The following is a 26,701-nucleotide window of genomic DNA, read 5'->3' as shown; positions in this document are numbered from 1 at the left end:
TTGATTATGTTACACTATTTATGGGGTAAAGAGTAAATGTCTGTGTTCTCCTACCTTCAAAATTATTTCTAATGAGCGTATCCCTGTTATTACCAGAAAAATCAATAACAGGGACTCAAACTGCCATGCAGAGATTCTGACTATGATACAACAGGACCTTATAGAGGCTAAGAGTCAGCAAAGCAGAGGGAAACGGAGAAGCAGTGGGGCGGGGACCGCACCTCGGACCACACGCCCGCCTCCCACACAGTCATGCAGTCCTGGCCCTCGCAGCGCTGGGCGGAGGCCGGCTTGGGCCCCATGCAGTCCCTCTCCCGGGCTCTGATCAGGGTGCCATTGCTCAGCTGTTGGGTACAGGCCACTTGTCTGCTCTGCATCCCTTTTCCACAAGTTCGTGAACATGGGGTCCATTCTGTCATCATCCATCTAAAAGTAAAGCAAGAGTCACTGAGATGAGTTAAAAGATACCAGGGATGATACATTCTGACCCGGCGGGAGTCGGCACAGTGTCACACAGTGAGTTCATACCTTTTTCCCAAGATACCCCTGCTTTCTATTGCTGTGACTTCCTACTTCTTACCTCGGAGACTTGCTCTTAGTAAAATCCCAAGGATTGTAAGAGATTCCAAGGCTGTCACGCTGCTTGCTTTGCCTGCTCCTGCGCCCACCACATGGCCATATTGAAATACCGAGTAAATATCAAACCGCTGACATGTATGAGTTGTTCCTATTCTTTGTGTTTTAACACCTCCCGTGTTAGGCACTACAACTATCATGGGTATTTACAGAAAGGGAAACCAAGGCAAGGAGAGGCGTAGTAACTTACCGAGGGTCACAGGGTTGTAGAGTCAAGAAACTGAAATGAGGCTGCAGACGACCTCATAATGGGACATGTGCAGGTATTAGCAAGGTAAATGAAGCCTGCCCTAGGAGTTCCCATTATGGTGCAACAGGATCTGTGGCATCTCCAGAGCGCTGGGATGGAGGTTCGATCCGCAGCCCCGAACAGTGGGTTAAGGACCCAGCATTGCCACAGCTGCAGTACAGGTTGCAACTGTGGCTTGGATCTGATTCCTGGCCTGGGGTGGCCAAAAAAGAGAGAGAACAAGAAAAGAAGAAGCCTGCCACAGAGAAGTCCCACTTAGCTGGGGAAAACAATCACAAATGCTTATGTCTATCATCTGCTCCAGATCTCTGTGTCTGGGACCTACCCTCCAGGTCCACCTAGAGATGCTTCTTTAGGCTAGCTGCTGTCTAGTGGCAATGTGACCACAGACACTGAAGTGACAGGCTACATGCACAGGGACCTCGTTTTAGAGGTCCTCAGGACTTCAATTCTATCCTTGGATTTTGCCGATTCAGTGACACAACCAATTCCTAAGTATTTTAATACCTAGATAGAGATTCTTTTCCCACACCTCAGAACAGTGATGGATCATGAGAGCAGTGATGGAATCTGCGTCACTTCCACTTCTAATGAGTTGAGATCTACCCTGAGGAACTCTCATTCAAACACCTCCTCAAATTTATTTCAGGAAGGAATTGAGGCCTATGGCAGAAAAGTGATTCATGAAATTGGTATTTGTGTGAATCTTGTCAATAAAACCCTCTGCCTTTACTGCTACTTGAACAACCTTATAGGGGATCTAAATCCTATTTCAGCACAGGCAGGGCCATCGAAGCCCTGAGCCTAACTCTGGGCTCCGTACTAGCTGTGAACATTCTTGAAACAATATTTAGCTATTCAGTTTCCATGTTCTCATTGGTTAAAGTGTTTATTATTATACTGTCTGACACTTAATAGGCATTCAGTATATAGCATGTATTGTCATGTCATGCTCTATCGTGGTGTACTTATAAATGATTCACCTTCATCTATTTTCCTCTTTATCTTTCATTTGTTTAGAAAATAAACCATATGCTCAGCTTGCTCCCCAACAACTTTCTATTTCACCCCATAGCAATTGTTTTTATGGAGCATCTGCAGCCTAGATCCTTAACAGCCAGTCTAAGTTTCTTCCTCCAAGAGGGGCGTCTCCATTCAGCCCACAAGGACTGTGCTATATTCCACCTCTGTCACCTGGATTGTGGCATTCCCATGATACTTATTAGATAGTCCTCAGCTAAATGCAGGGGCTCATGAGCTGTAGAATTTGACCGTCCTTAGTGGTACATAACTCTTCAAAGGCAGAGACCAATGTCTTATTTTTCTTTCCATCTATGATACTTTCACACAACAGCTCTTCATTAAGTATTTCCTGAAGTGGAGACTGTCTCTCTGTTTTATAGAAAGAGCCTCAATTCTTCAAACTTACAGAAATCCACATGTTCCCGGCAATGTCCCAAAGCTTGAGAAGGCACATGCTTATGCAACCTCGTCTTCTCATCTTATAATGGCTTAAGCCTAAATGATTTTATGCTTTCGTTAGTGAAAAAGAAAAAAAAAATCACCATGACATTTGCACTCTAATACTTACTGCCTCTAATAAAGTTCCCGTCTGCTCATCTATCAAGTATGATGCAGACCTCCCATTTTGCTTTGGAGTCCCCTAGTGGATTTTTCCTAAAGTGAATTTTTACCTTCCAGATCTAGTTTCGTTTCTGCTTCATCTTTTTGCGCCAGGATACCTAAGCTACAAGCACAATTTAAAGCCATCTATTTGCCTTTCCTTTCAACTAGGGAACCCACCATGGAACTATGGAGCACATTAAGCAAATTCATGAAATCCTCAATTTTTTAAGTCAAATTTGAGATCCTTGGTATAATGATAAAAAGTTACTTTTTTCATTCCTTGAAAAACTGCTAAAAAATAAAACATATAAATGAATTGTAATGAGAGAAAACATTTCATACTTGAGAATTCATCTAATTTGGAATTATTTCCTTATCTTCAAGAGTCCTTACAAAACTATTTACCAGTGCATCAATACTTTTTATATTAGGTAATAGGGTTACATTAGGCCATGTGGGGACATTTTCAATAAATGTAAATTGTAATTAGAGTATTTCTTACCAGGGTGGGGAAGAAGCAGCAGCAAAGGGAACAAAAGTTGTGCTATGCCAATAAGTCTTGGCAAATTTTCCCGTGATGACCCCTCATAAATGCCCATGACCATTTCTTACTTTCCAATATTTTGGTTCGCCTCACTGACCTTGCTTCTTGGTGGGTCAAAACATACTGCCTCCTTTTCTAAGGGAAAGAAGATAATAATCTTGACCAAAAAGACTTCCAGTCTCCAGCTGCAAAAATTTCTCACTCAGAAATGTACTGACCTTTGAACGCTATGCACTTTACCGAGTCTTATCAAGGCATCTTCCCCCCAAGATAGCTGAGGTCAGTGAATGAACAAAAAAATGGAGTGTACTATACACTCTGCTTCTCCACAGACTAAGTTAGGAAGTGACAACTATGATTTGGTCCTCAAATTCAGCTCATTCGAGATTCTGATATATCAGAAAAAGTCATTGGTCTTTTATCCAAATAGGAAAGCTATATGGTCCATAAAAGAAATGCTCTTTGGAAGTATGTTAATAATTTATTTAATCCCAGATAAGCATTTTAATGTCTATTAAAACAGATAAAAAGAGAAAGATAATCCTTAGGAACAGTAATAACAACAACAACAACAAATCCAGGTTCTTTAGCCGACAGGGCAAAAGCTGAAAACTTGGCTTCTCTATCTGTCCAGCAATGAATGGACAAGGTCCAAGTACCTGGCTGTAGGCAACAATATTTGTCATCCCTCTGGTTGCTTACTACCCTGCCTCCTGAAAACAGTTGTTCCCCTGCTTATCAAATCAGGATTTTAAAAAGCATACAGTTGGGCTTGTACAAAGGGCGTAACCCTATTAAAAGTATTTTAATGTACTTTTTTTTCTTTTGTACATTCTTTTACATATCTTTCTTCTATTTCTTAGAGGTATATTTTTCTCCATGAAGGGGAGGGTAGGATTGTTAGAGCAGGAATGCAAAGGAAAGAAAAAGAAGGCAATCCACTTTTGAGACTTTAAATACATTGCATCTATAGAAATGCAAGTCTTGAAAGTTCAGCTTTGGAGAGGAAGAAAAGATTTCCCAGTATCTTCAAAGCTCCCGTAAACATAGCGTGAACCAAATCTGGAGGGGTTAACAATCGAGTTTTGCACTAAACCAGAAATAGAGTGAACACGGATGCAGGGCTAGTGCTACATCTGAAGGGGGCAGGGGGTCGGGGGGCGGAGGGAGGAACCAGAAGAATTGAGAATTAGCCTGCCAGACACTAATTCCCAAAGAGATTACTGAAGACTGAAAAGCCTCAAGAGAGTTAATTGGCAACTCTGTTGCTCCTTTTCCTCTCACTCCCCATAGGTTGTGGTGGAGGGAGGGTCACGAGGAAGATTATCATAGCTAGAGAGGGCTCCAAAGCGACAAATTCTCTGCACATCTGAGTTGCAGGATGTATACATTCAGTGTGACTCCACTGTAGAAACTACTGGGAGAGGACATCAACTCACACATACACCTTAACTCATGGAGCTTCAGCAGGTCGCTGAGTGTCAGGATGGAATCAACATCCCCTATCCACGTTCTAGAGGAATCGATCCTGCCTGACACTCTTGTGTCATTCCATCCCTCAGAGTTTGCAGGACTTCTGACACTGGGGCCGAGTCCCCCTCAAGCCCAATATTCATTTTTATATGAAAGCACAGAGGTTTTCAGGAGCCCATGAAGGAAACCATTCCACACAGGCTTGCTGCTAGCCTGGCCCCCAAACCACACTGACGTGCCATTCACTCATCTGGGTGGTTGCTGAGGCATAGGCTTCCTTCTACTCCACTTTAAGTTGCTCAGCACTGCTGTTCTGTGCCCTATTCATGAGTTCCCTGCCTATTTTGTTGCCTATTACTCATGGAAGAAGTGACAGGGCATTGAAGCAATGAACTTTCCAATAACTAGGATGCAGGTCAGGAATCCAGTGATGAGAGCTCAGGAATCAAAGGGTTTGCCTTTGGGACTATGGGTTGAGAAAGTGAATGTCTGGCCTTGGGAACCAGATGGACCAACTGCCCCGTTGTTATACAGGGGCCTGGTCCTGTCCAGTCCTGCTTTAGTTTATATCACCATTGGCAAGTCTTAACACCATTTTGGAGAATTTAGGAATGAGCACTAAATGTAACCAAATAACCAGATTTCTGAAGAGGTGACCAAGAGGTTACCAAATAATTTTAATTGCTCCTCCACTATCTGGTTAGGGGTGGTTTTCACACTTTGGACAGTAGTTAAAGTTGAGGTCAATTCTAGCCTTGCTTCTTCAACCCTCATTCCATCGAGTTGCCTATCTTTCTCAGAACTTGCTTATTTAAAGCCTTATACCCTGGTACATACCCACTGCAGTGTTTTTAAGAACCTGTGATTTTGCTGATGAGTGGTAGGACGGGTTACCTCGTTTGGCACGGCTGCTCGTTGCACTTGCGAATCTGTGGCTCTGGCTTGGTTAAGTATTTGCATTTCTTGTTGTCCACGATGCTGATATTCTTGTTCATGATTTTTGTGCAAGACACTGTTGTCTTCCTTTCTCCTGAAAAGAGCAAATAAACATAGAAAGAAATATGAATATAGGCCTCTATTTAATGGATTTAGGAGGCATTCCTAAACTTCTAATTTTTATATTATTTTATTTTATTTTATCTTTTTGTCTTTTTGCCTTTTCTAGGGCCGCTTCCGCGGCGTATGGAGATTCCCAGGCTAGGGGTCGAATCGGCGCCGTAGCCACCAGACTACGCCAGAGCCACAGCAATGCAGGATCCGAGCCGCGTCTGCAACCTTCACCACAGTTCATGGCAACGCCAGGTCCTTAACCCACTGAGCAAGGCCAGAGATTGAACCTGCAACCTCATGGTTCCTAGTCGGATTTGTTAACCATTGCGCCACAACGGGAACTCCCAATTTTTATATTTTAAACGACTTTACATTAGATCAATAAAGATGATCTTATAATTTACGAAACGTGTATCTCTGAGCTTAAGGAAGACAAATGGTAATTTTTTTTCCTTGTTAGCAATTAAATGGCAAGTTCGATAATATAAAGAGATTGTGGTAGTATTAAGATATTAATTAAAGATTTTTTTGTGAAGGACTATGCTATCTTTTGGCATGCATGTGTGCCTTATGAAAGCCCATAAACATGCAAATAAACATGTTTGCACATTTTATCATCTGGCTGCACACCATCAGTGTTTGGGGTAAGTTATGGGAAGCAAGCTTATCCTGAGCTAACTCAGTTCTTTATACTTGTCACTTCTGGTAAAGGGACAATAATTCTAGAAATCCTCATTCCCTAATGCTCGTCATGTTTTTTAAGAAAACCCCTGGGACTTTTCTCACTTTTCCCCCGAGACCTCAGAAAACTGGCGTTTTCCCTTTCTCTGGTAAGAGGAAGGTAAAAATGACTTATTGTAAGCTGTTTTCATTTTGTTTGGAGCCTCTGAGCACAGTTACTTGACAACACTTTTGTTATTTCATCTTCCACTGAAAAAGCCAACATGTGTGCTGATTCTGTTTCTCTAACAACATCTTACAATCTATATAGGGCTTAATAATCTAATTTAACTTGTTTGACCTTATAAAATAATTAAATCAGCCCATAATTTTAGAGCCAGACAGGTCATGCAGGATTAAGGAAAAAAAAAAAGAAAACCCAAGTCTTTTGGGTCACGGGTCACTATGGAAAGGCCTATTAGGGTCCTATGACTATCATGCAATAAGAATTAGGAAGCTCAGAGCAATCATACTGGTCATGTCAAAAAGGACAGCCTGGGCTTGTGGCAGAGAGGCCGCCTGTTATTTAACTAACAGAGAAGGAGGCTGGCATTAAGAAAGGAGAAAAGAAAGGATGTAGAGAGAGGGGGCCACTCTGCATGATTTTTAATACCTTTTGACTTGAGGAAGATGGGGAAGCACAGGTAGCAGGCAAAAGAACAGGTATAGGTCAGAATTTCCCTTGATGACCCTCTCAAAAAACACGCAGTGTAGACTTAACGACAGTATGTAGTATGTTGTACAAAAACATGACTTCATCTCTCTATGACGTGGATTAACTAACAATTTATCTGTGACGACTGCATATCATGTTATTAAAACTACTTAAATCTACAGTTCCATCTTCTAGCATGGGCAGCACAATACTGACCAAATTCTTTTCTTTTCTTTCCCTTTTTTTTTTTTTAAATGGCTGTACCTGAAGCGTATGAAAGTTCCTGGGCTACGGGTCAAATTGGAGCTGCAGCTGCTGGCCTATGCCACAGCCACAGCAATGCCACAGCAATGCCACAACCGAGCTGCGTCTGCAACCTCCATCACAAGCTCACAGCAATGCCGGATCCTTAACCCACTGAACAGGGCCAGGATCAAACCTGCTTCCTCACAGATTCAACAGCAGGTCCTTAATCCACTGAGCCACAATGGAACTTCTGGCCAAGTTATTTTCTGCTGGAGAACTCAGAGTTCTGGTGTAGTAAAATTTATTCTATGGGAGCTCAACACACAAGAGAGTACCAAGCAGATAGAAGGCCCTTCTCTCAAGTGGGAAAGCTGTGCCTCCTGCCAGGACCCATGCCCCTCAATGAAGTGCGCCCCAGTGGATCAACAATGGGATGGGCCCTGAGATGGACACCAACTGTAGAGTCATAAAAGATACCATTCAGGACATACTGATTAGGAAGAAGTCATATTTCTAGGGAGATGAATTATAAGACCGTACGCCTTCCTCCATGCAAAAACTGCCTTGCAACAGGATGCATAGCTTGGTCAATGGAGCCTGGGCCAGATGACAGTCATTAGGCCAAGGACGTGATGCTGTGTACCAGCTGTTGGATGCAACTGCTATGCCTCAGAGGTCCACCAGCCTGACCTTGGCAGCTATGCACTCAGGCAAGTTTATGCTAACGTGTAGAGGAAAGGCAACCTTACATGACCCCGCCCCCCACCCCTGCATATGCTTACAGGCTGCCCAGCCTATTTTGTGATAGCTCAACAAGGGTGGGGCAAGACCTCAGACTACATCAGAGCAGTGTTCAAGACCCATGAACTTCAAAATGATTCTCGAATAAGCTGCTAGCGAAAATGAAATGACTTAACGATATTTATTTTTCTTCACAGAGAAAACTGGCCTTACAAGATAGGCGTTCCCAACATGCAAGAATTCTGGAGGTTTTAGGTCAACTTTCACCTCGTTTCCTATGTCTCAGGTGCTTCTTTCTGACCTGATACATATATTAAATAGATATGACACACATTTTGCACAATGCTAGCATACAGAAGTATTATTTCACATGACAATGATGCCTACTTAAAAGCAGGATTAAAATAAATGTTATTTTTATAAGATATAAATGTTAGTTTTAGAATCTAATCTAAAACCTCATAGTCACAAGACATTCTTTTAAAGAACAGATGTAGTTGCCCAAACTAATTTAAGTTTAAAGCCTTTTGCCAACTACAGCACAGAAAGATGACAGACAATATCCAGAAAGCTTTTGCTGAACGTAAGTGTAGTCACGGAATGAATAACTCAGAGCTAATTATACCAAGTTTTCTCCTTTCCTCAGAAAATACCTCACCTCAGTTATATTAGCCAGAGGTAACATACTGAGCTATTCAAAAAAACTGCTAAGTACTGATGTATCAAAAGAGATAAAGGTATTGGCACCATTTCAGGAAGTGCCTTATTGATACTCTAAAAAAGTATGAAGGCATGGAATTCTGGTCGTGGCTCAGCAGTAATGAACCTGACTAGTATCCATCCATGAAGATATGGGTTTGATCCCTGGCCTTGCTCAGTGGGTTGAGGATCTGGCACTGCCGTGAGATGTGGTATAGATCGCAGACGCGGCTTGGATCCCACGTTGCTGTGGTTGTGGTGTAGGCTTGCAGCTGCAGCTCCAATTGACCCCAAGCCTGGGAACTTCCATATGCCATGGATACTGCCCTAAAAAGACCAAAAAAAAAAAAAAAAAGTATAAAGGCATGTGAGTATAAACTGGGACATTTCCATATACATTATAGCAAAGAAGCTCACATCGTAAGTTTTTTGGCAGGTAACAGCAGCTTACCCTATTTTAAAAATTTCATTGAAAATAACAAAAGCATTAAAAAAAAAATCCAGTGCTTAGCTATTATACACTATGTCTATGAAAATACAATGACAATCTTAAAGCCATATGGAAATGTTACTATTTAATTTTTTTCTTTTATATGTTTTCACGTCCCAGCCAACACAGGAAATTTCCATTCTAGCGTCTAATAGCAGTATTTACAATGCATCCAATACTGTGGAACCAAGGGACAAACAGAGGGGGATGAAGTAGCTGGTCTTCTGCCTGAACCTCAAGTAGCTGCAAGCGGTTGACAATGTATTATCACTTTATGGCAATTAATTTCACCTCTGAGTAATTTCTATTAAATCAGTCTTGGGAAGACTGTTTTGAAGTTGTGAGCATAATTGTAAATAAAGTACATTAACAATTATGCATTCATCTTATTACCAAATTTGGGCAAACTCTGAAAATGTGGAGTAACTTTTATTTACTGATTCTCTGAAGACACTTAACAAAGACTGGATATTATATTGTAGTCCTTCTTTTCCTGTCTCAGAGATGAGCTGATATATTTTTTTTCTATGCTCTGTACTTAACCTATGAAATGGATATTGTTAATAAAACTATATTCTTTTCAGGTGTATCACCGTTTCTAGAACCTGCATCGTCAAGGTGGAAACAGTCTTGGAATGGGTTCAGTGTTTCAGTATGAATATAACTGAATTCTGTGTTACTGGACATTCCAAACTTTTAAAAAATTCTACTTTTTTGTGTGTCTGAGCCTGCAGGATACGGAAGTTCCTGGATCAGGGACTGAATTTGTTCAACTATTCTCCCATGGAAAGTTGGGTGAGGACACTTGAAACTTTTTACTAAAATCAGGCAACTCTGTAAGAAAGAGACTATGTACATTCATTTGTCTTTACAATTTTCTCCTAAATTATATATACACACATATATATATTTCTATATATATACACACACATATATATTTCTATATATATATATACACACATATATATATCCCTCCATGAAACTAACAGTGAGCAATAAAACCAACAGTAAAAAATACTTTAATGAGGAATAAAGTCTTTTTTTCTGAACACTTCCTGGAGAGATATAAAATGCTGGTTATTTTTTCAGCATACTTTTTTTTAACGTCAACAACTTTCAAAGTCATGTCATGTCCTTTACTTCTTAGCTGCTCTTTTTACATTTCTGGACTTCCCGTGTGGCTCAAAACAGAACTACTCGGTATTGCTTCTTTTTACATTTCTATAAAATACTCTCCCCTCAGAGTCTGGGCTTAATATTAAAATGACAAATTCAGTTTTTATTTTAGTGAAAAAAACTGTATTTTGTATTGTTCCTAACACTCAATAAATAGTCCAATCTGATCTGGTCATTTCCATGCATACAAATATTTTAATGAGATCCTTAACTTTCTAGTTAGCCTAACACTTAAGTACCTTCGAGAACTAGCTTCTTTCTACTTTTTTTGGTTAAATAATTTCCCACAGCTTGATCCTCATATTTTGTACCCTAGTAATAAATATTCTCACTAACCCTAGTTCCTTTGCATCTCTGCATATCCTTAGAAGGCTTTCTACAGCTTCCCATATGGCTCCATATGATGCTTTTATTATTATCTAACCCCTCCTAGATGGACAGTAAATTCTCTAAAAACAGAAAGCCCTCATCTTTGGATCATCCAGCCAAAATGAGAGAACAGAAGGTATTGGTCAAGGCATTGATGAATGAAATATAAACATGTAATTTAAGCCCAAAGTACTTTCTGAACTAAGAGATTCCTCTTCACACTGTATTTCCTATGATGGTAAAAAAAATCATTTTCAAACTAAATGATTAATTGTGGGGAAAACTTGCATCTGCTATATCCAATAAATGAATTACCACTTAGGTGTTAAAATTCAAGTTTATAAAGCATTTACATTCATATAAAATTGTTCCTATTAAGTAAAGAAAGTAGAATACAAAATTGCATTGAATATTACTGAAAGAAACTAATGGAGAAAAGAGAAAAAAATATTTTGGTGCATTTTTGTTTGGCTAAAACAGAAATAAATGGCACCCTTAACAAGATATAGGAATTTGTATACAGAAATGCTCCTCAATTTAGACCCAAAGGCTTGGATACCTCCTGAGAATCTGGTCGTGGACCAAGAAAGCCACGTCTGGAGGGCATCACAATTCAAGGCTAACAGTACGAGAGTCGTAAGGCAGCAGGAACTAGGCTAATGTGAAGAACGTGGGACACTGACTTCTTTTTTCCCTTCAGACTGTATCTGTTTAGATGTCCTAAAAGCCTGTTTAACCCTTTTATTTAATTCTAAACAGGTTATTAAATTTGAGGACGCTCATTCTAGATTTTATTTCATTAGTTCATCTACTAGATAAAAACAAGTCCTAGAGTAATGCAGTTATTGTATGTATAATGCCAGATTGTTGATGCCAAAAAAAACCCTCAGGTATTATGGAATGATAAATTCACGATGCCTCTGAAGACCAAGATCATTTCAAACAGTCTTTTACGTCCAAAAAACCCTTTATCCACTGACTCCTACTTCTGAGGTGCCAAAATAATTTAAAACATTCCTTAAAGATTCTTAGATGTTTTAAACAGCAATGCAAAGTAAGCATTTATTTCACAGGTATACCTTAAGATGACTGAAAATAAAAGGACTAATATCAATGTCCAGGGCTAAAGTACAAAAATAATCCACCCAGTGAAATTTTCCACAAGTAGGATTCGAATTTGACAAAATCATGATGAAAAGTGTACATGTTAAACTGTTGGAAAAATCTGAGATCACCAACATTACCAGTTACTTTAAAATAGTATTTCTTTTAAAATAAAACATTTGTATATTTTAGGCTTTTCAAAACTTGTAATAACTGGTATTAATAAATTAACGAAATGCATATTAAATTAACTTTTCAATTATTTTAAAACGTAGTTTAAGATACTGATGTAAAAAACTCATGATAACAAAATGTAGCTACATGACGCTAGGCCTTTTTAAAAAATTTCCTTTTCCCACTTATTGCTGGAATGTAAAGCCTTACAACTGAATTAAAAATATAACTTATGTCCCACACTGAAATTTTATACTTCACTGTGATACTTTAGCTGTCCTTGGTTAATATATTCCTGTGAAGTAGAATCGTACTATTAATCATCTTTGCTGCTGAATATAAATTTTGTCTGAGTCTGTTCCCAATGTTCTGTGCTTTGAACTTCCTCTCCTTTAATTCATGAATATGCTGAAAGATTACAAAGCTCTTTCTGGCTATAAAGTCGACAAATCGGAGTCAGAAATGATGCGATTCTTGAAACTCTGTTCATCTACTTTATTTATGAACTGCAAAGGAAAATAATATCCAAATGCCCAGAAATATTTTGGCATTGAAATGAATATATGTCCTATTAACATAGTCAGAGATAATTGAAAACTGTTGACTCAACACAGTGGAACAGATTGGAAAGAGAAGGTCTATTCAAATGCAAATCATACAGAGGTTGCTTATAATTAGGACTATTTTATAAAATAAGCTACTCAAAATAAAAATGAGGACATACCTAAATTCTTAGTTAACAGGTTAAATAAAATCATCTCTTTGAATCCAAAGAAAACCTACGTAATTTCTAAGGGACATGCTGTATTTTGTGGAAAGAAATGACATTAAAACCCTTGAGCTGCTCCTGAAAGAAGTATATGACATGGAGGAAAGAAGATTTGAACTCAGAAGTCTTGGATTTTACTCTTGGCTCTATCCCCACTGGGCATGTGACTTTGGGAAGTCACTTAATCTCTTCATGCTTCAATTTTCTCACGTTGATAATCACGAAAATTATGCTCAAGAATATTTAAAAGGCACTTCCCACCTTGAAACTAAAAGAATTCATACTGAACCTCTATGTCTTAAGGCCTGGACATTGACAAAACATATTCTAGGGTGCAATTAATGATTTTGGGAAAAAAAATTAACCCTAAAAATTTGCTTGTTCAAACTGAAGCCTGACAAGTTCTGTATGTTTCCTTCCGAAGCTTTTATTAGACCATAATTATAGAAGAATGGAGGAAAAAATGAGGATAATAAAATTCATTGGGCAAACATGTTCCTGTCTAGAATCTCAAATGTAAACAGATTTTAATGACTGCCTTCTGGTGTAATAACAGGAACTGTCAACCTTTTCATCGCTCTATTTCCTCATATACCACCATGGGATGGTGGCTGGTCATTCTTGCCTGAGTTGTATTAAAGAAAAAATTCCAACCCTGCGGATTTTCATTAAAGATATGTTTGTTCCTATTTGCATTTTTGGCTTTTATGGATAGGGGATGTGAAGCAGACCCCTTAAGCAAAACAGGCCCTGGCATCAGTAAAGAATGGGTGAAGTCGAGGACCAGGAATTAGGGTATACACGGGAGTATGAGCAGGAGAGGACAGGAAGATACAGGGTCCCACGTCATATAGTGGTAATGGGGCTTCTGGGAGAAACACGGCCAGAGAGAATCTCATTGCGCCAAGGGTGAGCGATACAAGCTTTTAAATTGTGAGAGTGACCAGAAATCCTTGTGTTAGAATTATCCTGTATCTCTGGAAGCGAGATGTGCTCTGTGTAATCTCTGCCCACCCGGCTGCCTTTGCCCTGGCAGCCCCAGACGGCCGCGTGGTCCAGGAGTCAGGGGAGGGTCCCAGAGCTCCCAGTGCCCTGAGGAAAACTGCTCTTCCCTAGCCACCACACCTCTGGATGCTCCTGGCACTCTTTTTTTTTTTTTTTTTTTTTCCCCCTCTCCTGAGGACCACATTTCTCACTTTCTCTACAGCCTCCAATGGGGTAGCTACTTTCTTGACTAGACCCTGTACCTTTGGATCTAGAGGCAGCATGGGTGGGATGCTCTCTGTCTCCCATTCTCTTTTTCTTCTGCCTAAATGTATGGCTTTGGAGCTGACTATCCAGGGCCAACCCCTTTTTGCTGTCGGCCTAAAGACCACCTTCGCGTCACTCCTCTTTTTAGTATAAGATTTTAGCTTCTGGATTTTTGTTATAGTTCCTAACGCTGGGATTTTTGTTTATTTTCTAATACTGGTACTCACACATTTTTTGTAGGTATTAGAGCCTTCTGAATGATTCTTCCAACACTGAGACCTCTCAGCTTTAGCCATCTCTTCTCTTCCTAAAGATCCCTCCTTCTGGAGTTCCCGTCGTGGCGCAGTGGTTAACGAATCCGACTAGGAACCATGAGGTTGCGGGTTCGGTCCCTGCCCTTGCTCAGTGGGTTAATGATCCGGCGTTGCCGTGAGCTGTGGTGTAGGTTGCAGACGCGGCTTGGATCCCACGTTGCTGTGGCTCTGGCGTAGGCTGGTGGCTACAGCTCCGATTGGACCCCTAGTCTGGGAACCTCCATATGCCGGGAGCGGCCCAAAGAAATAGCAAAAAAAAAAAAAATCCCTCCTTCTACTTAGTAAGCCACTAACTCTCCTGGTCTTAGTACCTCCTGGTCTTAGTACCACCAATGACAATATGCCCTCCATAATCTCAGCTCTATTTTCTGTTACCAACTCCTTTATTTCCAGGCCTCTTCCTTAAGTACCCCGAGTCTAGGAGTTTTTAATACCATCAGGGCCAATAATCCATTAGTGCTACTACCCCCCTTTTCACTGTCTTTCAAGTCCTTCATATCTTTGCTTTCCTCCTTACATAAATAAATTTCCTGACCAGCTTCTCATGTACAACCTCAGGTCAGTCATATTCTCTTTTCGTTTTTATTATACTCACATGGCAATTCCAAAATTTATCCACAAGTGCATCTGGATGCTGTATCATGGCTGGAGGGTAACACATGATGACATGAGTGTCAAACTATATTCATGGGCATTAACTTCAGCTGGACCATCAGCGCTGCTATACAATCAAAACACACTGTCCCCGTTTCATTCATTTTCTCACCTCGGAGGCACCACTTCACATCTCCTCTCTTTTCAAAATTCCGTATCTCCTTTTTCGCCTTTAACCTCAGCAAAATGTCTTTGATTGAGAAAACAGATGCAACCAAAAGAGTTCCACCTTAAGTTCCCAACATGGGCTGCTATTCAAAAAAATACTGTCTTTTCTCCTGTTACTAGTGACAGGCTACCCATATTTCTATCCAGAGCCAAATACTCCATTCCACCCATCTTGCCAACATAAGGACATCACTCCAAATTTTTTTACTCTTTCCTTTTGCATCACTAAGTTTTCTGTTCTATTCTGTAAAATATATACTGGCAAATGGTCATGTATCATTTCTCCTATTAAAAACAACAACAGATTCTTTGACCTATATCCCCCTCCAACGAAAATCACATCTCTCTGCTTTATCACATGCTATTTTCTCTTAAATCCACTCTATTTAGTCTTTTGAGCCAAATCATTGAAATTAATTTTTAATGATTAATCACCACTGACTTCTATGTTTCAAATATAATAAATATAATATTTTTTTTAGGACTGCCTACCATGGCACAGTGGGTTAAGAATCCAACTGCAGTGGATTGGGTCAATGAGGAGGTGCATGTTGGAAGCCCAACCTGGCACAGTGGGTCAAAGGATCCCACACTGCTGCAACTTCAGCCTCGGATTCAATCCCTGGCCTGGGAACCTCCATATGCCATGGGTGTGGCCATAAAATAATAAATATAGTAGTTCATTTCAGTCCACGTTATTTTTGACTCATTAGCAGCTTTTGACACAGTTGATCATTCTCTTTCTTGTAATACTTTCTTATGTGTCTTAGAGAAAAGGATTCGTATTTGCATGTTTTTTTCTCCAATGTTGTTGACTACTTATATTGATATGCTTTATTGGTTCCATCCCATCTCTTTCAACTCTACATGGTATAATGTCCCAATATTACACCCTGAATGGAATGTAGGGCAGCCCCCTTAAGTGTTAATATTTATGCAAAGCAATGCAAGGAGTAATCACGTTGGCTGAGATCTGTAACAACCATAAATATGCTTTCTTCCATTCCTAACAGATTTTGCCACAGCACAGCTAAGGTATCTAGGCAGCAAACGTGCCGCAAAAAAAAAAAAACAATCCTTTATGGCGTTTGAAATTTCAGTTAAATGAGTTGTGGATCTGTCTTAATTATCAATGATCAGAAAAGAGCTATTTTGGAAAGATAAGTACTGAAAAATCCTTCACCTCCTCCACACGTGGCATCGCAATCTTCCCAGCCTGTGTGTGTCCACATGAAAAGGGGTTCAGGTCCTTTAGAGCTCTGATTCTCTGGAAGAGGGTCTGATGGGATAGTGTATTCATAGTGAAGACCATAATTCTGGTCTTGAAACAGCAGCACCTGCAATATATAAAAGTGATGAAGGCAGATGGGTGAAGTACAGCATATTCAATGTGAAGCATAAAACTAAGGATGTGGATGCCTTAAAATGCTTTTTGCATGATGTGCAAGCTGACCCAGAATTGTGACATTATTGCTTAAATGCTCAAACTGTCCTTTCTGAAAACATTGGATTTACACACTTATCTCTGAGCTAAAGACAGTGTGAAAATAGCCCACCTGAACGTGGTCAATGATACCAGATCATTTTCTTCCAAGTCGATGGACTGGACAGTCTCCCAAAGCATGGCATACGACTTTAGCAGGGGGCACAGGGACGTGTGTCCTACCTAACAGAGGCTATAACCCACAATCCAATATGAAATGTAGCCTTTCCACTCACACAAAAATGAAAGGTGGATAATAAGTCCCTGTGTCAACAAAGGAAGGGGGGAGAAGATTCTGGGATGCATTTCACTCCGTAAGGGTAGAGAGCTTCTCAGCCAACCGGAAGACAAGAATTCTACCTATGTCTGCTTATAGTTAAGCTTTAATTTTAGCAAGGTCACTGATTGCTCATTTATTGTAAAAATCACTTCCTTTGAAAGGAAATTGTTTGAAAAGAACTTTTTAATGAAATGAACTTAATAATGGTACAGTTATGTACACACATGTAAACAGCACAGGAAACCATAAAGGGTGTATGAAAATGACTGAGCTTTGGGCTGCACTGGACACAACCACAAGAAGGGACCACATCTGTCCTCCCAGAGTCCAGCTTAGAACTCCACCAGCACAGGCAACCATACATGCTGTAAATGAAAGAAGAACACCCGAAATATACTCACTTGAAATAAAAGAATGAATGACAACATACGTTTCTTTAGAAATACATTTTCACAAAATATGCGAAACAGCTCGAGACAGCCCATGGAATATATCACGTCTATAGACCTGAGGATTTATGGAAGCCACTTATATAACATGATGTGATGTATAAAAACATATAAATCTAAATTTTAAATTACATTCAATTATTAGAGAACTTTGGTATTGAACCTGTATCAAAGTAGTTGTAATGACAGGTAATTTAGAATTAACACTTAATGGGGAAATTTTTAAATTAGCATAAGGTTAATTTCCATTACTTCTTTTTCTTAAGATTCTGCCTCAGTATATCAACAGAAATACTAAGATATACTCTAATATTTGGATTGGGGAACTAGTATGATGACATTATAAATCAACTATAGCAATGTTAAAAATAGAACTTTAATTAATTACTTTACTTATACAGGTTGCACCCATGGCATATAGAAGTTCCCAGGCCTGGAATCTAACCGGCACTGCAGTTGTCACCTGTGCCACAGCTGCAGCCACACAGGATCCTTAACCTGCTACGCCACATGGGAAATTCCTAAAAATACTTCTAAAATTCACATATACACAACATCCTGAGTGCTAATTCTAAGCATATCACAGTGCTTATTTTGGCTTCAAATATCTCATTGCATGTTGCCAGTGACCTTTAGCTAAATGAGTGAAAAAAGAAAGAGACGGACTTACCTTCTTTTTGGACATAACCAGACTTATCACACGATTTTTAACTCATGAAATGAACACGTACACTGACATAATTACATGAAAACCTATTTTTCTTCAGAAAACTACCTTTTCATGGACAGAACCTTAGATGATCCTTGACTATCTAAGGCCATTTAAAATAAAGACACTGGCTACAAAATCATTAGCTCTGTCTCAAACCATTTGACTTTGGCAGTGTTCTCTGCAAGGAGGAACGTGTGACCATGTTGCAGTGGACGGGCACAGACCGAGGCATGGCAGCAGAAAGTACTGCCTTTCAAAATTCAGTACCGGCTTTCGATCTGTAATAGTCATTAAAGAAAAATATCTTAGAAGTGCCGTTTCCCTTGGATTACTGAATAAATCCAGGTCACACAGATGCCTTCTTTTAGACATAGTTCACTGACTTTAATTATGTTTCATGCTTCCAGGAAAAACTGTGGTAATTACCAGTCAGATTAAGGATTCTGCAGCAGGAAAACTCCCTCTGCCCAACACTGAGATCCCACATATACTATTTTCAGATTTTGCCTGAGAGGCTCAGACCAAGAGCTCAGTCTTGTTCCATGAAAAACGCAGGCTACATTCATGGAAGGGAGGCAACCTTTTCTGCCACCCAGTCATTAAGCATATGTTTGTTATTGATAATGCTGTTATTCTAAGTGATCCAATCATGGAAAGAGCCAGATATGGGTCACACAACGTTTGTTTAGTCATTCCCCCCCCTCCACCGCCTCCAGATGGCAGAGGGCACAGAGAGGAGTTTCCAATTCAAATTAAATAAAAGGACCCAAAGGAACTGCGGGTAGAGGAACAAAATAATTAAAGTATATACATACTTATGATTCAAGACTGTCTGGTGTAAAGAACTTAGATTTAAGCTTTGCATCAGGAGAGACCACATAGAAGATTGATTAGCACTTGGTTTAGTCCAAGCTAAATAACTTTTGGGGAGACACTGAGCTCAGAAGACGTGGCTTGGATCTGGCTTTGCTGTGGCTGTGATGTAGTCTGGCAGCTACAGCTCTGATTCGACCCCTAGCCTGGGAACTTCCATATGCTGTAGATGTAGCCCTAAAAAACAAAAAAAAAACCAAAAAATTCTTATTTGAAATATGGTCAGTGGGCCAGCGTCAGGGCAATGGTACCAACTGGGAGCCAGCAGATCTCAGGTTCCTCCCTAGACCCAAGGCATCAAAATGGGCATTTTAATAAGGGCCCCAAGTGATTTGCAGGCACATTAAAGGAGGAAAAACAAACAGGCCAACATGAGATCTGAACCTTTGGCCCCTGGAATGTCTCCAGTTGAAGACAGATGTCTCGAATGGAGCACAAAGGAAATTGTGCGGAGATATTAAATAAGGTGGCACCCCACACTCCACATAAACAGGAGACGGTATTAGAGTTGTTGTCATGTGAGGACTTAAAGAGGTGTTCCAGTGTGTGAACCTTACCCTCTGCCACCAGAATGAAAAAACGCCAGATGTGCGGTCAGCTCCGAGGCTCCTGAGCCATTAGCACTGACTCTAATAATCAAGGTCAAAAGGGGCATGCAGTAATCATACCGCAATACACACGCACCACATCAACACATGGTGCATCTTAACCTTACACAATGTTACAGGTCAAGTGTAACTTAATGAAAATCGAAGCTATCTTTAGCTTTTTAAATGAAATATCAGTATTAGCATCTGTAATAATTCCTCGATGCTACTGAAGAATGGCGTGCCATTTTTTCATGTCATTAAACAGTCCATTCATTAAAAGAAAACAACAACAAAAAAAAGCCATGTGAACCTGTCACCAGCATGAATGCAGAGCCTCAGTGTGCTGATTCTTTCACTCCAAACTCAAACCTAGTCTTTGGCTACATGATAAAGAAACTTACTATACCAAATATTCAGGTTTTCATAATTCCTTACAGGAATCAATTAACCTCGTATTGGAAGGCTTGTTAAATATTTACCAAGGCGCAGTGGTTAACGAATCCGACTAGGAACCACGAGGTTGCGGGTTCTGTCCCTGGCCTTGCTCAGTGGGTTAAGGATCCGGCATTGCCGTGAGCTGTGGTGTAGGCCGGTGGCTACAGCTCCGATTCGACCCCTAGCCTGGGAACCTCCACTTGCTGTGGCAATGGCCCAAGAAATGGCAAAAAAAAAAAAAAAAAAAAAAATTTACCAAGTGTTTTCCCCAGGAATTAATCCTATTTTATCAAAAGCATTTTTTACACATTCATGGATGTATGAAATGCCATATCATAGCACTCTCTTTACAGACATCCACACTGGTTAGGAAACATGCCTGTAGGGAAAGAGGTTCCTTATTGACTGCTGATTCCCCCTACTGTGAGTCTGAGAATTTCCTAAAACATTTTGTTCCTTGTGTAATCATTTACAGTTTTAAACACATTGATTTCAAACACATTTAAAAAGCCCTAAAAACCCACCTCTGAAATAATTTTTTAAATTTTATTTATTTTTAAATTTTATTTATTTACTTATTTATTTATTTATTTATTTTTGTCTTTTTTGCCATTTCTTGGGCCACTCCCACGACATATGGAGGTTCCCAGGCTAGGGGTTGAATCAGAGCTGTAGCCACCGGCCTACACCACAGCCACAGCAACCGCAGGATGCGAGCCGCATCTGCAACCTACCCACAGCTCAGGGCAACACCGGATCGTTAACTCACTGAGCAAGGGCAGGGACCGAACCCGCAACCCCACGGTTCCCAGTCGGATTTGTTAACCACTGTGCCACTACAGGAACTCCTGAAATAATTTTAAGTGTCTATCTTACAATTCAAATTTAGAGAAAAAAGGTAAGGGAAGGCCCAGTGGGAATGTCCTTTGTCATAGGAGGCTGATTAGGCGATGTTATCGACTTGTTCCCTCATACCAGCAGGTGTAAAGGTGACGTGGTAGGACCTTTGGCGGAGATCTTCTCCCAGAGGCCTCGTCTTACGTAATGTACAGTAGTTCCCGCTAAGGTGAACGCACCAGAGTGTTCGATCTTCCAGTCACTATTAATAGATTGTTTTCCAGTGTCTCGGAGAGCTATAAAGAGGTCACGAAATAATATGAGATTAACACGGCAGCATCATTAATGACCACATACTTTGCATGATGCTGTTAAAAGCATCTCATTCTTTTCCTATTGTTGTTTTTATGGTTGCACCTGTGGCATATGAAATTTCCGGGGCTAGGGATCTAATCGGAGCTGCAGCTGCCTGCCTACACCACAGCCACAGCAACATTGAATACAAGGAATATCTGCGACCTACCCCACAGTCTGTGGCAACTCTAGATTGTCAACCCACTGAGCAAAGCCAGGGATTGAATCCTCATTCTCATAGACACCATGTTGGGTTCCTAACCTGCTGAGCTACAAAAGGAAGTACAATATTTTATTCATTTTAAAATGAATGGGTCAACAAAACCCTGACTGGGAGAATCTGCAATCAGCAAAAGCCACGGGGAATTCTCCATTTCTCCTGAAACTGTCCTCAACCAGAGTCACTTATCTTTGCCTCTTCCAATCTACTTTGAAGGTTTGATGTCTGTAACCTTATTTTGTCCCTTAATCATTTATTCTGTAACATATTATTATTGTAGGGCTATGTCTGTGTTATCTATGCAATGATCCTATGAACAATGTGAGAACTGGAATGACATTTTATACATGCTTTGTATCTCCTAGGCTACCCTGGAAAGAGTATGATAAGAGAAGGATCATTAAATAGCATGTGAACCAATAAATCGAAATGACAGGGTTATGTTCATTACAAAATACTTCAAAGGTAATGAGTTGGTTCTAAAAATAGGTTATGTTCATTACAAAATAATGCAAAGGTAATGAGTTGGTTCTAAAAACAGAACTCGGGAATTCCGGAGTTCCCGTCCTGGCTAATCCGACTAGGAACCATGAGGTTGCGGGTTCGACCTCTGGCCTTGCTCAGTGGGTTAAGGATCTGGCGTTGCCGTGAGCTGCGGTTTAGGTCGCAGATGCGGCTCGGATCTGGTGTTGCTGTGGCCCTGGTGCAGGCTGGAAGCTACAGCTCTGATGGGACCCCTAGCCTCGGAACCTCCATACGCTGCAGGTGCAGCCCTAAAAAGATAAAAAGACAATAAATAAATTAATGAATAACTAAATAAAAAGAGAACTCAGGACCTTTTAATATTCATAGTTTGTGATTTGCTGTATAGAAAAATGGAAGATAAATACTAATTCTCCTTCATAAACAGCCATCATTTGTCAGAAATTTGACAGAATCATTTTGTTTACCTACAATTTTTTTTTCTCTTTTTGTACCTGATCTGTGCTACTATTTATTTATTTATTTTTCATTAATTTTTTGTTGTTATTTCCCCCAACACACTTTTTTTTTTCCATGGTACAGCATGGGGACCCAGTTACACAAACATGTATACATAATTTTTTCTCTCATTGACATGCTGCGTTGTGTCTAGACATAGTTCTCAGTGCTACACTGCAGGATCTCATTGTTAATCCATTCCCAAGAGCAAGAGTTTGCATCCATTAACCTCAAACTCCCAATCCCACCCACTTCCTCCCCCTCCCCCAAGGCAACCACAAGTCTATTCTCCAAGTCCATGATTTTCTTTTCTGCGGAAAGGTTCATTTATGCTACTACTTAAATAAGATTCATGACATGGAAGTGAGATGCTGTGGTTATCATTTAAAATTAAGAATTTCTTCTTTTTTACCAAATGATTTTATTTTTATTTAAATTTAAGACTCCCCAATACAATCGAATTTATCTTTCAAAAAACATTTACATGAAGATTCATGGAAGGTTTTTATATCATAATTCTATAAAAATGTTTTGATAACTTAAGCTGATAAATCTTCCTAAATATTATTTAGGCTCATCTCTATTTATTGAATGTCTGAGGATTTCTAACTTTTTAATGTTATAATTAATGCTCAGATAAATATGCTATACACTAATTTTGTGTACATCTGAATTATTTCCCTTGGAGATACTCCCAGATTTGGAATTACACAAAGAGAATGAATATTTAAAGATTTTTAAAAACAATTTCAAATTTATTTTCATAAAGTTTGCATTAATTTATGCTTTCATAACAGTGACGGAGTGTCCATTTCTGAACTCCTCCTAGAAAGCAACTTTCTTTTGTAGAATAGCTAATCGTGACTGAGTAATTATTTATCAAGTAGCAGCTATAAATCAGGAAATAAAAGTTCTGGGACTTCTCAAAGGATAAAAGAAATACATCCTCTGGCTCCAAAGCACGTTATCATCTAACTGGCTAAATCAGACATTAAATAACTCATAGGTAACTAACTAATTATAATTATGCTGAAACCTGTGTGGGAGGAATCAGGAAAGGCTTGCTCTAGAGGATGTCATTTATGGAGGATGTTAGCCAGGGGTAAAGAAAAGCCTAGAAAGAGCATTCAAGACTGAGGGGACTTACACGGAAAGGTCTGAAAGTCATTTGCAGCCTGGTAAGCAAACGTGCATGATGCCACATGTACTGAAGAAGATCATGAAAGGGTGAGGCTGGAAAGCTAAGGAACAGCCAGATTCAATAAGGCCTTGTTAATTTTTAGAGGCTCTTTCCTAAGGGAAAAAAAAAGGGGGCAGCTGTAGAAGATTTTGAACGATATTGTGCAGAAAATGGCCTCGTGCAGGACAAAGTGGGATAGAGAAGACAGAACACAACGTGAATGGAAAGCAGCCCAGCCGAAAGTAAGGGAGCCTTGGCTTAAGGTATTAGAGAAAAATGTGAAAAGAAGCTTAGGAGTGAAGTTGATGAAGTATGATGATGACTTGATTGTCCTGGCTGAAAGCAAGTGCCAAGGATGATGCTGGGCTGCTAGTATGAGAAACAGTGGGTTCTAAAAGGAAATAGTAAGACAGGAAAGACGAGCAAAGCAAAATGGTTGAAGAAAAAGAGCAGGGGTTAAGTTTTGAATAATCTAGATTTTTTAAAAAAATCTTTTTTTGCCATTGAGATTAAATATAATTTTATTCGCTGATTAGTTATCTGCCTTTTCATTTAATTAATTAAATATGGTATAAATTATCTGTTAAGATTTTTCTGGTCCATTAAGAGATTCTGCAGTATGTCTATTCCCATTATTATGAGCAATGTATGAATAACAGCACTCAACTTTTACCTCTTAATTCCTCCAAATAATATCTTTATCATGCTCTGCATATAAAGTATGTTTTAGATGAAATGTTAAACATACATATTTTCGGATGTATGAGAAATACCTATTAATTTTTCCTTTGAATTTTAAACTTGAAAAGGAAATACGTTGACAAAACTCTCCAAACTTCACAAATAGGTATCACTACCTATAAATCAATGCGCCTCTGATGACGCTAGATTGATTAAAAAGTAATGAATGACTTTCCCAAAAAGGTAAAGTATTACTCTGTATTTCTTGGAGGTCTATTAAATATACTGAGAATCTTTTTTGGTCTAGATTTGTATGGAGGCCAGCATAATTTCATTCTTTTTCCTATATTTCATCATATATTCAAGGCAGTATTACAAAGGAAAATTTCCTATCTCTAATAAAAATGCCTTAAAAACTTCGTGGTGACTATAGTATAAGGTTGAGACTCAACTGATATTCTGGAATTCAGCATCCCCTCCCAATGGTACGTGCATGTACCTGAAAATCCGCACAATTTATGCAGACTTGGTACTCTGGGTGTGTGGTGTTTCTTGGATTTGGTTTTAATTCATTAGCTTTAAAATGTGTTTTTAGAAAATCTGTTTCTGGCCATAAGTGAGGAGCTGGAACTGCACTCTGTCTCCCACTGTCAACGACTAGAGAACTAGACAAGGTATGAAATGACTGTTCTCAGATGCTGGGCAACTGACAGCAGAGAACTGTGGTCCCTAAGAGGAGGAAACCAAAAGTGATCTCTAAAATTGACTATCTGCCTGAAGATACTTATCAGACCCCAGCACAGGAGGGGGAACTCAAGCAGAGCACAGACAATGAGGATTTCAGTGAGATGATGACACAGAGAGTGGAAGTCAAACTGGCTAAGGCAGCTGGAATCTGTTTTATGGAGTACTGGAGTAAGGAGCTTTAAAAATTGCAAAAGTGTTCCTTTGAGCCTGAAGCTAAACACTAAGCTGCAAATTAGTGGAGTGGGATTCCTTGAGGCTGAGAATAACTATCTAGGACCTGTAAACTACACAACTACTGGAGCTCATGTTAGTTAGAAGACTTAACGCTATCAGAGTGGGGTGATCTTACTGAAGGTACAGAGACTTCAGGAGAGCACCTCGAAAGGCTGCATATTAGAAAAAAGGCTAGATGAGTCCTAGAATTAAAGGCTCCCTGAAAAGGGAGGGTGGGCACAAAAATTATTTGAAGACATAATGTTCAAAAATTTTCCAAATTTGATATATGCCATAAACCTACATATCTGAAAAGGACACTGGAATCCAAATAGGATAAGCACCAAGAAAGCCATACCAAGGTACAAGATAATCAAACTGCTGGAAACTAGTGATAGAATAATGTTAGTAGTGGCCAGAAAGGAAATAGGCATATTACATACAGAGGGAAAAAGTTTAAGAATTTCTTGGAATACATCATCAGCACTAACGCAAGCCAGAATACAAGGAAATATTATCTTTAAAGTGAAAAGGAGTTCCTGCTATGGTGCAGTGGGTTAAGAATTCAAAGGCAGTGGCTTGGGTTTCCGCGAAGGTGTGGGTTTGATCCTAGCTTAGTGCAGTGGGCTAAAGGATCAGTGTTACTGCAGCTGTGGCGTAGCTTATAGCTGTGGCTCAGATTCGACCCCTGGCTGGAGAATATCCATATGCCCTGGGTGTGGCCCTGAAAAGAATGATCGACAAACTAAAAAGTAAAATTCTGTGCTCAGTGAAAATATTCTTCACATATGAAGGCAAAATATACTGTCAGGCAAATCTGAGAAATTTTGCTGCCAAAAAGACTGGCTCTACAAGAGCTACTAAAGGATGTTCTTCAGGCGGAAAGACTAGGTTCCAGATGTAAATTGGTGTCTGTGTGAAGGCATGAAGAATGCTGGTAACTGGTAAGTGTGCACAATTATATAAATAATTTTTCCCTTAATAAATTATTTTTAATATAATTGACTATTTAAAGCATAAATGGTGACAATGTATTTAGGTGCTGAAAGCACATATGAAAATAAATGGGTTATATAAAATGTAGAAATAAAATGTATAACAGCACAAAGGAGGAGAAGCAGGTAAAGGGAAGTACACTCTTTTAAGGAACTTACGTTACAAATACAGTGGTACAATACGATTTGAAGAGGGACTATAGTAACCTAAAAATCCATATAGAAAATCCTAAAGGAACCCAAAGAAATATAAAACAAGAGCTACATGGACTTGATAAGAAATAAAGGAGATTAATGGAATAATGAAAAGATACTTAATCCAACAGAAGACAAAGTGGAAAAAAAGGAATAAAAGGAAGGAAATATATAGAATCAATTCAATATGTCTGTAATTACATTATGTTTAAATGCATTACGGATATTAGTTAAAAGAGCGAGATTATCAGGCCAGAGAGAAAAAAAGTACTGAGTCTATTCAAATTATAAGAATGAACTTTAAAAATAAAAAATAGGAAGATTAAACATAAAAGAATGGAAAGAATTAAGCATGTAACCTTAATCA

The 26,701-nt window shown here is 39.4% G+C and overlaps 1 protein-coding gene across 1 annotated transcript in view; it reads right to left on the bottom strand.

Annotated features, from left to right (window-relative positions):
* Positions 1-26,701, bottom strand: part of ADAMTS19 (ADAM metallopeptidase with thrombospondin type 1 motif 19) — a 267,851-nt gene that overhangs the window by 33,261 nt on the left and 207,889 nt on the right. Inside the window, 4 exon segments of the mRNA XM_021084737.1 lie at positions 222-426; positions 5,424-5,559; positions 16,293-16,446; positions 20,907-21,064. Coding sequence (XP_020940396.1) covers positions 222-426; positions 5,424-5,559; positions 16,293-16,446; positions 20,907-21,064 — 653 coding nt within the window.

This window comes from Sus scrofa, chromosome 2 (genome assembly GCF_000003025.6).
Source record: "Sus scrofa isolate TJ Tabasco breed Duroc chromosome 2, Sscrofa11.1, whole genome shotgun sequence".
NCBI lineage: Eukaryota > Metazoa > Chordata > Mammalia > Artiodactyla > Suidae > Sus > Sus scrofa.
The sequence above is the reverse complement of the archived record's forward strand: the minus strand, read 5'-3'. Positions and strand labels throughout refer to the sequence as shown.